Raw genomic sequence first — 13693 nt, forward strand, 5'->3', positions numbered from 1 at the left:
CTCTCCTCTCCTCTCCTCTCCTCTCCTCTCCTCTCCTCTCCTCTCCTTTCCTCTCCGCTCCTGTCCCTTTTCCCCACCTGTCTCTTTCTTCAACTGGCTTTAACAACTTAGGAAAGAAATAGTTGAAATCTGAACGGATTCTCAGTATTAGATAAGTTATAAGCCAAAAAATAGAAATTGCTAGATGAAAGACATTTTCAAATTATTCTCATTTTAAATTGGGCAGCTGATGGTAAAAAATAATTATAGTATGGATCTGATGAATTATAAGTATAAATAACAGGTTCCTTTATTCTCTGTATTTTATGTAACCATCATTGTACCTAATTTTTTTAAATTGAGAACCAACTTGCTAAATTTGATATATCTATGTATGCCTGTAACTTCCCTATTCCATGAGCGATGAAATGACTTACAATAAAATCAAAGATAGAGTAAAATCAAAACCTGTTAGTCCAAATTAAAAAGAAGTTCTGTTTCCTTTTCATTTCATCATAACCTTTTGATCCTTTTTCATTGTAAATATATGCTTAGGTGCTTTAAATTTACTTTTGTATTTGCTTTTAAGTCATTATTTGTCACATTGCTTGGAATGATCTTGAATATATTAGTATAATGCATAGAGTGCCTATGTTCAGATCCCAGCTCCTGCACTTGTTGGTGTCCAAGATAAATAAGCCAACACCACTTAAAGTGGTAAGAATATATTTTATTCAGTAGTAACTATTGCAGTAGGGAAGTGGGTCCAGTGTGAAGTGAACCTAACTTTGCCAAAACAAAAGGGAGGAGACCTTTTAGAAGCTGGGGTGTGCTGAGGGAAAGGCACTGAAGGATGTGAAAGGGAGCTGGTCCATGTGGCTGGGCCATCTGGGTTTGTTATTTGGGAGAAGAAGCAAACTCATTATGTCTTTATGACAGGAGGCAGTGGTGTCAATTAGAACAAGGTGCCTACTGGACTTGAGAGCTGTGCAGTTATCTCCCTGAATGTAAGAAGATGTTTTTGGGTGGTAGAAGATTTACATCTCAAAGGAACAGAGAAAGGATTTATAGTTGCAAGCTTTCTGAAGTAACTGCTCTAAGAGAGGGTTCAGAGGTTTATGCTTGTTACCAGGTTTTGGCTAGAACAAATAGTAAAATCTTCTGGAAGCATTGAACTTTCTTGGGTGGGCACCTTAAAGGGTGATGGGGTCACATGAGGGGTGCAGCTGTGAGCTGTTAGAAACTATGCTAATGTGTTTCTTCATGTCTCTTCTTGTGTGTGTGTGTGTGTGTGCGTGTGTGTATGTATTGCGAGGAGAGGGTAGACAAAATCACGTTTCCTTATTGGCAAGATAAAGTTGAATCTAAATTATAAAGACGTCTAAGAAATGAAACAATGCTGAAATGAGAAGAAAATGGCATATATAAAAGTAGTAACTAAGAATAAATCACATTTCAGTAATTTTTCAAGTTTTCAGATATTTGTTTGATGTGTACTTGAACCTCCTTGTATTTTAACACAGAAGTAGAAACATAGGTACAAAATTCACAATTTTTTGGTGATAGTGGTTTAGAAATACCAAATGATTTCTATCCATGTTAGTGAAATCTGATTATTCCTGCTCTGTGCAGTAATAATCCAGGAAGCATGACTTATTAAATGAGTGCAACCTATATTTGTATTGGGCATATTATTAACCATAGCACACAGTTAATTGTGTATGGATTTCCATTAAGGAAGTGGAATACATTGAATCTCATGCTCCTTAAACTGTAATTTTTATCACTAAAAATTCTTGATATTAACATATTTGATAGTGAAAAACTGACCATTTAGATGAGACCAATGACTAGAAAAGAAACAATAGCTTGAGTTAATGTTGGTTTCTTCAATGTATTACATAAAATAAAATTAAAGTAAGGGAGAGCAACCAAAAATAATCAATTTTAAGATCAACTTTTATTCATTGTACTTCTCTAATATTTGAGGCATTTGCAAAATGATTCAGGAAATTAAATATTTAATTTTGCAAATGGCAAAGATGGTCAAAACTAACTTCTACCATTTTAAATGCAAGTGCATTAAATTGTTCTACTCTTTTTATAAAAGCCTCTAAAATTTTGCCTTTTAACTTAGACAGTATTAGAAATACCACTCATGATGATTGGTTTTATAAATAGAATCTAAAGTTGTTTAGGAAAGAGTCTTAGACAAACTTTTAGGGTATCTAAGTTCTGGACTTAGCCCTTCCACTAACCTGCCACTCAGCCCTCAGCAGGAAACCTACCCTCATTGAGTACTTTTTACAGTCATAGAAGCCACTTTTTAATAGTTATTGTTTCTTCCTTACTAGCAAGAGTTTAATTTGGATTTTTTTAATCTTTTTTTTTTTAATAGTCTGATACATACTTCTGCATGTCGATGCGATTACCAGTGGATGAGGAAGCCTTCGTGAGTAAGTATTAATTGGATTGGGGGAGTAGCAGTTGAATGAAGGGCAGTGATTTGAAATCAGTGAAAGGTTCTCTTTGAGGGTTATGAGCATATTAATCTTTTACTGTCAGTTTCTAAAATGCATTTATCATGCCTAATGCAGAAACAAACTAGAGAGAGCCTCTGAGAGGAAAGATTACAAACTGTATCTGGAGAGATTCGTGAGTAATAGTAGTTAAGGAGTTGCATGCAGATGTCGATGGCCGCCAATCCTGTGTGGTCCCATTTGTATAGTATTGGCTTTCTGTCTGTGGCAGGATGCTTAATTCCGCTCCACTCAACAGACAGCTTATTTACCTGCTGGTTCATGCTATAAATCGACTGCACTTAGAATCAACATTGGTGAACGTAAGATTTTACCTGTCAGACAGGTAGATGGATAGGAAGGGAAGGAAAGAGGGAGGGAGGGAGGAAGGGATGAGAAGGGAAAGGAGAGCCAGGAAAGAAAAGAAATGGAAGAAAGAACATTTATCTTGTTGTTTGTATTATAGAATAAGAGAACGCTTAAACGACAGATTCTTCCCCAACTGAACCTTTAAATCAGAGAGGAAAAGTGACAAAGCACCATCTGTTTCCATCTAGGTTGTTTCCATTTAAACATCCCTTATGACAGACATTTAACTGTTTAGGGAAGGGCTGTGATTGGCAAATTATTCATGTATTTGGCTTTTCTCTGCTTCATTTTAAAACATTTGAGATGTTGATTTTGGAGAGAAACTGATGGTAGTAGTACTTTGGTCCCTTGAGACTAATCTTCAAGTGGGCTGTCTGAAATGGCCATTATGTGAATTGTGAAATGTGTACAGTAGCCTTGGGGCAGTCTGAGGATGAATTTTTATGAGGTGTTTCCCACAGGAATGGACATTATAGACCTGCAAAGCCACAGCAATGTGCATTTTTTTAATTCACATACGTTGGTGGCAATCACAACAGAAAATACAACCTTTAGTAACACTCTCAACAAAATTTGCTGCATAGTTAATTCCTAAGAATGAAAGACCATACAAAGTTGAACACTGATGAGGTTGTTTTGTATAATATTTGGACATTACCAAGAAAAAGTTAGGAAGCCAAGTGCTCCCATATCCTGAACTATCTTTAAAGACAAAAATAATTTAAGTTTCTAATTGTAGTGCTTTGAGTAACACTAAATATTATTTAGGACATAAATTCATAATTAAAATCCTAGCCATAAAGCTTTCCTTAATTTCATATTCACATACTTGGCAATCTAGTAGAAAATAGTATTCACTCACAAAAGGAATTTTACATGAATTTTTATTTCCTAATTTATATTTTCTTCGTCCAACCCTGAAGGGGCTGTTTTGAGTCCTGTTTTCACACCAGCTATGAAGAGAAGGCCACCCTACACCCCTGTGTAAATATGGTAGTCTTGTGTTACAGCAGTATTATATGTCTCACATTGATAGGTTTGTTTCTGGAGATTGGTGGTAGTATATGATTTTTGAACCGGTGACTGTAAGGACTATAAATATATATCCTGTGTGTTATTGCTCTCCTACTATAAATGTGTTTATGTTCACATAATTTAAAATGAAAAAATACAAGTGAGTATATTCAGTCAAGTAAAATATTCACAGGAAACACATAAAGGTCTATATTAGAACCAGAGTGCTAAATGTTTTCATACTTTCTTAGGCGCTTTTCTTCTGAGATTAAACTGTTCCAAGTTCTAAGGTCCTTAAAAGGTCTTCTAAGATTAATAACTATTTTCAGTATTTCTTCCTTTCTTTATTACTTGGAGGATTGCATGAATACTGAAACTTTTTGTTCCCTATTCACAATGGGTTGTTTCATCTTCTGTGTGAGCCCTTTAATGAACTATGCCCAGGTGGTTTGTGGTTACTGTTGTTTACATAATTCAGCAACCACAGAGGTTTAAGTCTAGACAAATTAGAACTGGAAAATGGAAAACTAGGGACAATTAGCAAATAATCATTTATATAAAAGAGTAAGTAAAGGAAATTCTGCATGTATTATCTCATTAATTCTTAGGACAATCCTGTATAGATAGTCTCATTTCATAGCTTGAGAAACAGAGACAGAAACATCTCTATCTGTGATTTAATCAGGTGCTAAGATACTAGTTTGTATGGAATTCTCATTTATGTAATGGCTAGACCATGACCATCATCACTATCTGCCGTTGTTTACTAAGGGCCTGCCAGACACTGAGATACTGAAAGCTAAACATATCTAAGCCAGTTTTCAGAAAAGGAAACAAAGTCAGAGAGGTTAAGGAATCTGCCCAAGCTTTTTACTAGCTATGTATTAACCTAGTCGTACTTCAGATTTGGGTGTGGGGATAGTGATACAAAGGAAGAAATGAGCAAAGTTATCAATTGCATAGGTGGAGCTGAAATATAGCAAGAGCAGCACCGTTCTTCCTTCCTCACATCAAATACAATTATTCTTTCATTCCTTTACCTTCACTCGCTACTGGATACACTCTGGCCAATTTTGCCAAAGGAAACGTCCTCATAAACCACCATAAGCATTCTTTACCAATGGTACATCATTGTCCATACTAGCAGTAGTTAATGACAATTTCACTATTAAGCTTTCTGATTAAAAATGTTCGAGGAAAAGTCTTTATTTTAGTACAGAATTGCTTCATGGTTATGGGGAAAGCTTGCGGGAGATAATGTAATATGCCATTGTGGTGGGTTTTTAACATGCTGGAAAATAGACTATGGTGCTGTGAGCTTTACATTTGTTTGTACCTTTTTGGCTAAACTGCAAGATTATGAACATTAAGGTTGATTGTATCCTAAACTCAATGCTGATAGTAAGATTTTAGGGCTTATGTTTTTTTTAAATCATGACATATCTTTTTTATTATATTTTCTTGAACCTCAGACCTTCCCAATTCTCTCAATATTAAATATGGCTTGAAAACATAGTCTTAGAATACTGGCTCTTTATCATTGATAGGAACACAATTGCTAGAGAATTCCTATGCCTGCCTCAGATCTCAGCACTAAAATGATTTTGGGTGCTACAGCTAAAATTACATGATATAATACAGAGTTCCAGTGGTCTCCTTGAATAAAATAATTCTAAAATATCAACTAATTTTTATCTTTAGAAATTCTTTATGAATTTATTTTAAAAGAAACCTGCTTTTACTGTTTGTCCTGTACATTTAAAGGAGCAGTACAATCCCATTTAACTAAGATGAGTTGATAAACTCAGACTATGCTCACATAATAGAGTATATTTCATCACTATAAATGGGAACTATAGTCAGAATTACTGGTGATTCACTTGTGAAACCTTTAAATGATATACTTACCTGGGAATAAGTGCTGGAGATTTGACTGAGATGTTGATGGGGGAGGCGAGGAGGGACTGGTCTAGATTGACTCTAGGCACTTGTATTTTTACCAAGTTCACAGGTTATAATTTAAAGCCCAGGCTAAAAATGGCTGCTTAAGAAAATTGTTTAATAACATGTAAAAATACCCATGGTATGCAAACTAAGCTATTTACAGTGTATAACATGATTACATTGGGAGGAAAAAAGAAAGTTAACAATGGTTATCCCTAATATATATATAGGCAACAATTCTAGATTGCCAAAGTTCTTCAGATCCAAACTTGCAAGTCAGTTCTTTTTTTTTTTCAGTAGGTTAATTATCTGTGGTCTTAGTATTCCTCTACTGAATACTTTAGCTAAAAAGAATTGTTCCTGCCATTTCCAATGGTAATTTGGAGCTGGTTATATATACAAGAATATCTCCAAAATTGCTGGTTTCTCTACTTGGTTATGTGTGTTCTTCAGAATCTTTCCATGTCCTAAGTCTGGCAGAAGAATCAAAATTTGACATGCAGACATGGATATCCACTTGGAAGGGAAAAATGGAGAACTAAATGACATTCTCCCCTAGGTCACGTTCTTAGAGAATTTCGTGGCCGTGATTATAGTCTGATGTTACTTAAAAGAGCCCATAAATCCCAAACAACCCCATGCAGTGAGGAGAAATTTTGCTTAGAACTCCGGAATTTAGACCTAGACATCTCTCTTTTCAACATGTCATCCACACACATAGTTTCAGGTCTTTCATTTCAGATGACATTATCCTTTGAGAAATCCTCCAACCTGTGTGCTTTCAGTGTCATCAGATTTCCTTTAATTACTGTGTGTGAGTCACTTTTTTGGAGTCTTAGTCCTTCAAAGATACTTCATTCCCAGGACTTACTCACCTATAAAATGTTCCCTGATCTCATACATCAGGCAATCTGAACTGTTAGCTCCCATTGAGACTGAAGTACCATTTCCACTTAAGCAACTGTCTTCTTAATATTGAGTTAGAAGAGTCAGTGGCACTTTTAATCTTATCGGATATAATATTCCTTTGCATTCTCTTGAGGCTGTGTTTTGCACTGTTTCTCACCATCCCAAGGCTGTCTTTGTTTATTCTGCCTGTCAGAATCGCACACTGAAATGCAGTTGTTTCCGTTATTATCCTCTAGCTCTCTTCCCCTTGGATCCTTTATTTCTTTGGTGTATGATGGGTGAAAAAGAAAAGAGACATTTCTTTTTAAGATGTTATTCTACAGTATTTTTCCATATTCTATTTTGTGTTCTGTTGACATCTCCTGCATAGTCTTATGTGTGTCTCGTGCCCAGCAGACCTAGAATTCACTAGGGGTAGGGTCTTATTTTGCAAAGCCAGGCATAATCAGCAGGCATGTAGCAAACCCCTGAAATGAACCTGTCAGACTAATCTTTTCCCAGCCTGCCACTCGCCACCACTGGCAGCAGCCCTTCAGTGAAATTGTCCAAGCGCTGCTTTATTTTAAGGCATCTACTGTTTATTTTAGATTTACATTTTGATTTGACATTCCTTTTGCTGGAGGTAGTTTTCGTTTCAACTTGCAATGAATTGTACTTTGAGCTATAATTATATAAATATTTAGATATTATACTTTTTCTTTAGGATATGATAAAAGATGGTTAGTTGCTTGTTTTTGCTGTGTACTTCTAATATACTTAGCATTTAGATTAGATCTGGAGTTTCTGGAGGAATATGTGAGTCAGTGAGAATATGTTTTTGTGAAAGGAAACAAGAATTTTCTTTTTCTACTACTTAAAGACAGAGTTGTTTCTCATTTTAGAAGCAAAAATTAAACACATACCTAGTTAGAGTTCAAAGTAGAGCAAATAAATAAGTGGTACTTAAAATGTATGTCAGAAAAAATGTATGTCAGAAGGAGAAAAAAATCAGAAAATGGTTAGAGAAGTTATACTTTGATTAATTAAGATTTGCCCCCTTTACTTTACAAAGGACAATTAGAAGAGTCTCTTATATAAGCAAGGGCCCAGGCAAACTATTTTCTTTCTTTCCTCATGGAAAGCTAGAGATTATATGTTGTTGTTTTTATGATCTATTCCTTTATCAACAGCTCTCTTCCCTGCCCTTACCTGAATCTTTTGCTTATTAATATTTCATTTTAAAAAATTACTAATAGCTCCTTATTTTTTCAGAAATGTCTTTGCCTTGTTTCACAGCAGCATACACATTGCATTATTATAAAAAAGATACTGTTGGTGTCTCCTAAACAGACCCTGACAGCCCTGGGCTTTCTCCAAACTGTCTTGAGCCTTCTGTGTGATTCCTACTCCCCTTTCTGGTACTTTCATCCATCCTCACAGCTTCAGGGTTCAATTTTTTAATGCTTCCCAAATATGTAATTCTCTGACCTCTTTCTTGAACAAGAGTCACAGAATTCTGACTCTCTGCTGGATACTTCCACCTGAATTTTTAGCGGGTGCTTGAAACATTGTTTTGCATCCAACCATTTAATTCTTGGAATGAACTGCACTTGGCCATGTTGGCTTATTACCAAAATTCCAAGAATGATTCAGTCATAGGAAATTTATCCACCCGTAATAAGATCTTCCGAGGGGAGGAAATCATGTAGTCATCTACACAGGTTCTGAAAAAGCAGAGGGGTCAGATAACCTCTCAAGGATTGGCAGAGGGAATATTTTTTTAAAAAGGTAGGAGGAGGAGGATACAATTAGAAAACAGTTATAGATGTTCATAAAGTAATATAAGCAGTTTAATAAAAATGAATATAAGATTAAAAATTGTATCATATACCAAAATAAAATCAAGGTGAATAAAAGACCAGTACTCCTACCTCAGAACTTTTTCCATTTTCTTTCTGCCCCAGGAAAGATCCCTGGTAGGATTCTGGAAGGGAGGAAGGAAATCCTGCACTCAACTTGACGGTGGTCTATAGATATAGAATCCTTCTTCTTTCTTCTGTTTCTCTTGCTAACAAACTTCAGCTTCGTGACAATAGGGACTTTCTATGAATCGTGAACGGTTGTAACTTCCAAGTGATTCTTTCCTTCCAAAGCATCTTCTTTCATCTCTTAGGCTTACTATATTCTTTGGTAATAGAAAACCAAGCCTCAAGTTATAGCAAGTCCATTTTCCAGCCATTCTCTCTTCATTAGTATTTTAAATGATGGTATGAAAACTTCAATATTTAATTTTTAGGCTTCAAGTTCTTATTTTCATTGCAGTAAAAGAAAGGTTTATTTGTCTCCTCAGAAACTGGTAAGCCAAGATGGCACACAGTAGGTTTGGCACATGTGTGCTATGTTTTCTGTCAGACACACTTTGCCAGTCATGGTGCTATAGTTTGATGTAGAACTTTTTTGCTATTGTTTTGTTTTATAAGTACTAATGTCTCACATACACGTTCTAGCAATAAGTTATGTTTTCTTAATTTTATCAAACAGACCAAAATAGCTGAAAGATGCATTTTTGCACACACCTGAGATTTAAGATCAGTTTGGAGCTATTTAGTATTTTATGTGCAAAGGTGACTCATGAACTGCTAATGCATACTGGACAGCATTTTGATGAGGACGAAAAGGGATGAGCCAAACCCACGCTAGGAAAGGGAGTTCATAGAAAACAGTATAATTTATTTTTAATTTTTTCTCTTTCAATTATGCATTTATTTTAATGTCTTTCAACAACTATTATTGGGAGAAAACGAGAAATGTCATTGTATAACTTCTGATATCTTTTAACAAGCATACCATGCTTATTCAGGACAGTAATTTTATGTCTTTTGTATTTTTGTAAAGATACTTTTTCTACTTTTCTTTTTCTTTCCTGGTAAATTGCTTCTTCATATATATCCCAGTGACTATAGTACTGTTGTTATTCTAAGATGGTCATAAATTTCTGTTATGAATTTTTGTGTTCATATTTTGACCACTCACTGTGGTTTCTGTTTCACTACAACGTTGTGCAGTGTTTTATGATACTCAGCACTCTACTGAAGTCTGAAAGGAAATATATTGTGAATACATAGGCTGCAGATTTCATTTAATACCCATATAATGCCCTCACTACTTTAAAAGAGGTCTTCCATTTAAAAAATATGTGTGTGTGTGTGTGTGTGTGTATGTGGGTGTGATATTCAGCCTATTATTTTTCCTTTTTATTCTTCTAATCATATTATCAAGTCATGCTTATCTTTAATAAGATAATTTATACAAACGGCATTTGATCACAAGAGCATCAAAACATCTTTGTTATACAGGTATTTGAACTGCTCAAATACATATTTTGTGACTTTGGTGCACAGAAGTGTAACTTATATTCACATACCTGTATTATTTTCTCATAACAGTTGACTTCAAGCCTCGAGCCAGCATGGATACTGTCCATCATATGTTACTTTTTGGATGCAATATGCCTTCATCCACTGGAAGTTACTGGTAAGGATAATGGGTTTACAGTATAGAAGCGTGTAGAAAATGTGTTTTACAGGTGCAAAGTGTATCTGTGCAAGTATTTCACAACTGGTTAATAAATAGGCAGAATATTTTAAGAGAAAGAACTTTGTTCATTAGCATCACGTGGTTATCATGGTTTATCACAGTTATTTGGTCTGCTATGGAGCATATCTATCAGCCTTTGTCACTGACTTAATAAATATATGTCTCATGGACATAAAGATGGAAACAGTAGAAACTAGGACCCCAAAAGGGGCTGGGAGAGAAGGGAGCAAGAGCTGAAAAACTACCAATTGGATACTACGTTAACTATTTGAGTGATAGGTTCAATATGCCCAAACTCCAGCATTACACAATATACCATGTAACATGTTCCCCTTGAATCTAAAATAAAACATCTTAGATTAAATATATGTATATTATATTAATATAATACATTAAATATATGTATATTGTTATACAGTAGTATGTCCAGGTGCATAAGGCTTGTAAAGAAAGTCTGAAAATTTAGATTATTGATACTCTGACATTAATTTTTAATTAATGTTCTTTGGCATTCTTGAAGATCACCAAACTCTGAAAATAGCCACAGGTTTTAAGCTTCTTATTTTTCAAGTAGACCCAGAATCACTGTTACACGTTTAATAGTCCGGAATGACTGGTGTGCTTTGCTTTGCGCTGAGGAATCTGTTTTGAGGTCCTGTCCCTACATAATCATGTAGACTGATGGACTTTTCTGTGTGCATCCTAATATTCATTAGCCTGATGCGAGTCAAGCAGCAACTGCTCTCTTGTCATTTTTATAACAATATAATGTGAATTTGGAACTGTTAAAAGCAGAGGGCAATTAGTGGAAATCTCCATGGACCAAGTACCATCAAAGCATTTGTTAATAGGCTTAAGTTATTTGATGAAAGGAACATATCACATAGGAACCCAACTTTACGTGACTGGGTTTATGTGAAAACGGAGTCAGCAAATCACAGTTAATACCCTTCAATATCAACATTCCTGTTTATGCTCTTCAGTAAATTTTTGTAAATAAAATTCTGGGATTAAAAGATTATTCTGTGACAGTTTTTCCTGAATCTTATTCAGTAAATCACATCCTTTGGTTTTTATGCTTTAAAACTATTTATTCTGAAACTACCAATATTTACCTTTGAATTAGACTCATTGAAAATAGCTAGAAGGATTTAAAGTCTGCTTTTGCTGCACCTTGGTTTAAGGGAATGAGTGAGAAAATAAAACGACACTTAAATGCTATTCCAATTCTAATTGTTAGGAAAAATTATCTAAAATGAGCCAAGCATAGCTCATTGTTCTCATGTTAAGGGAATACAACAAACACTCATTTTGGCCCCTTTAAAATATTTATTAATATTCTTAAATAAACTATTTTGAAATTAAATCTATAAGATATATTGACCAAAAATCTTCCACATTGGGGAATGAGAAGTTTCAAAGAAAAATATAAATGAAAGTGAAAACAGAAATTTTGAGTAGAGTAATTGTTACATATATTATTTTGCTAAAATTATTACTTGAAAGTCAACATAGTAGAATGAAAGAGCAGTGAACTAACTTGCTGGATTCCCTGGGTGAATTATTCAGCCCATCTGGAATGGAGTTCTTGTCTTCATTTCAGCAAAAGACTTATACTAGGCCATTTATAAAGCCTCTCTATGCTCTAAAATTCCATAATTCTATGAATATAAATTGCATGCAAATGATGAGTCTGATTGGAAAGGCAGTATTTCTAGCAGTTGGAAGTGTGTGCACTGCTTGACTCACCTCAAGCAAGCAGCTCACCGTGTTTTGCCAGTCAGTTGCATCATTGAGTAATTACAATTCTTAATAATACTATACCCATATCATTTTAAATGGATTTTAAAATATTTGCCTTGTATCCCATAGTCCCACTTAATTTGTAAGTTTGTTATAATTGAATTTATAATCATAAAACAAGCACAATTGGTGCTGTTATTCAGCGTCTTTTAACCAAGCCCAAAGTGTTTAAGTCTAACAAAAGTAGGATCTTTTCAATGGGTGAACTAGAAGACATACATTAAGTAAAACTGTTCTAATGACTCTGACTTCCACAATCAGGCCTTTTTAATATATATTCTTTTACATATATAAAAATATATTTGTATGTATATTTATATATAATATATATAAAATATATATTTTATATTCTTTTTTTTTTTTTTTTTTGAGACAGAGTCTCACTCAGTCACCCGGGTTCTAGTGCAGTGGTGCGTTCTCAGCTAACTGCAACCTCCACCTCCTGGGTTCAAGCAATTCTCCTGCCTCAGCCTCCTCAGTAGTTGAGACTACAGGCACGTGCCACCATGCCCAGCTAATGTTTGTATTTAGTAGAGATGGGGTTTTGCCATGTTGGCCAGGCTGGTCTTGAGCCCCTGACCTCAAGTGATCCACCCACCTTGGCCTCCCAAAGTGATGGGATTATAGGCATGAGCCAAAACGCCCAGCTATAGGACTTATATTCTTATTTAAAGATAGTATACATTATTTATCTTCCAACATTTGGCAAAAATCTATACTTTAAAGAATTAGAGCTCACAGGATATTTCACAGCCAGAACTTTCAGTTGCTTCACAGAAACATCTTCCACTCCCCACCCCCAGTGCCTCACAGGCTCAGCGCTGAAGATAGTGGATATTTTCCAGATGTTTAACATCTTATCCTGTCATCTGAATTATAGTACTCACAACAAATACCTATTAGTGTCAAAAGTCTTGCATTATTTTTCTAAAATTTTTGAGTCATGGAATTGATCACACTCATTTTATAGTTGCAAATCTATTCAATTATTGTAAGATATAGACAGCACTTAAATGAAGACTCCTAAACTTTCACATATATTTTGGGTATGATACCTATAACAGTTTTTGTTGCTTAAAAATAACCAGAAGTCATTCACACTCTAGGGAAACTTATAAGGAAATACAAAGCTGTTTCAAGGAAAGAAGAAAAAACTATTTTAACATCAAAATGTCAAACTCGGATTTCCTCTTTTCTGTTTGTTAGCTAGGATTTCCTCCTGTTTTCACTTTAGTGTTCCATTTTCATTGTGAGCAGGTTGGCAAATAGGTGTCTTTAATATAGAAAACATGTTTCCCCTGAAATTATGAAGTTATAATTCACCCTCTGTCTTCAGGCAGCATTTTTAATATGAAGGCAAAGAGCTATTCTGATGATGTTTCACTGTTGTGCTGCCCTCCTTTGCTCTTTGTAATTGCCTCTTTCTGCTGTTCATTAAAATATATTTACAGTTATATTAAGTTTACATGAAAATAGTAGACACAGCATGAAGCAGTTTTCATTATGTAGTCATTTTAATTTTAAAGTTTTTTTCATCTGCACACATTGTAGCCTTTTGTGACTCATTCCAAATTAGCAAC

At 34.8% G+C, this 13693-nt stretch overlaps 1 protein-coding gene across 13 annotated transcripts in view; it reads left to right on the top strand.

The window, feature by feature from the left end:
- Nucleotides 1–13693, top strand: part of PAM (peptidylglycine alpha-amidating monooxygenase) — a 282350-nt gene that overhangs the window by 147037 nt on the left and 121620 nt on the right. For 12 of the 13 annotated variants that reach the window (XR_003119985.1, XM_025389313.1, XM_025389316.1 and 9 more), the window contains 2 exons: nucleotides 2378–2435; nucleotides 10160–10247. Coding sequence is in view for 12 of the 13 variants with exons in the window: in XM_025389313.1 (XP_025245098.1) it covers nucleotides 2378–2435; nucleotides 10160–10247 (146 nt within the window). In the remaining variant the exon portion in view is untranslated. The remainder of the gene's footprint in view (nucleotides 1–2377; nucleotides 2436–10159; nucleotides 10248–13693) is intronic. The other variant, XM_025389322.1, reaches the window with a different exon arrangement.

Source organism: Theropithecus gelada, chromosome 6, assembly GCF_003255815.1.
Source record: "Theropithecus gelada isolate Dixy chromosome 6, Tgel_1.0, whole genome shotgun sequence".
Lineage (NCBI taxonomy): Eukaryota > Metazoa > Chordata > Mammalia > Primates > Cercopithecidae > Theropithecus > Theropithecus gelada.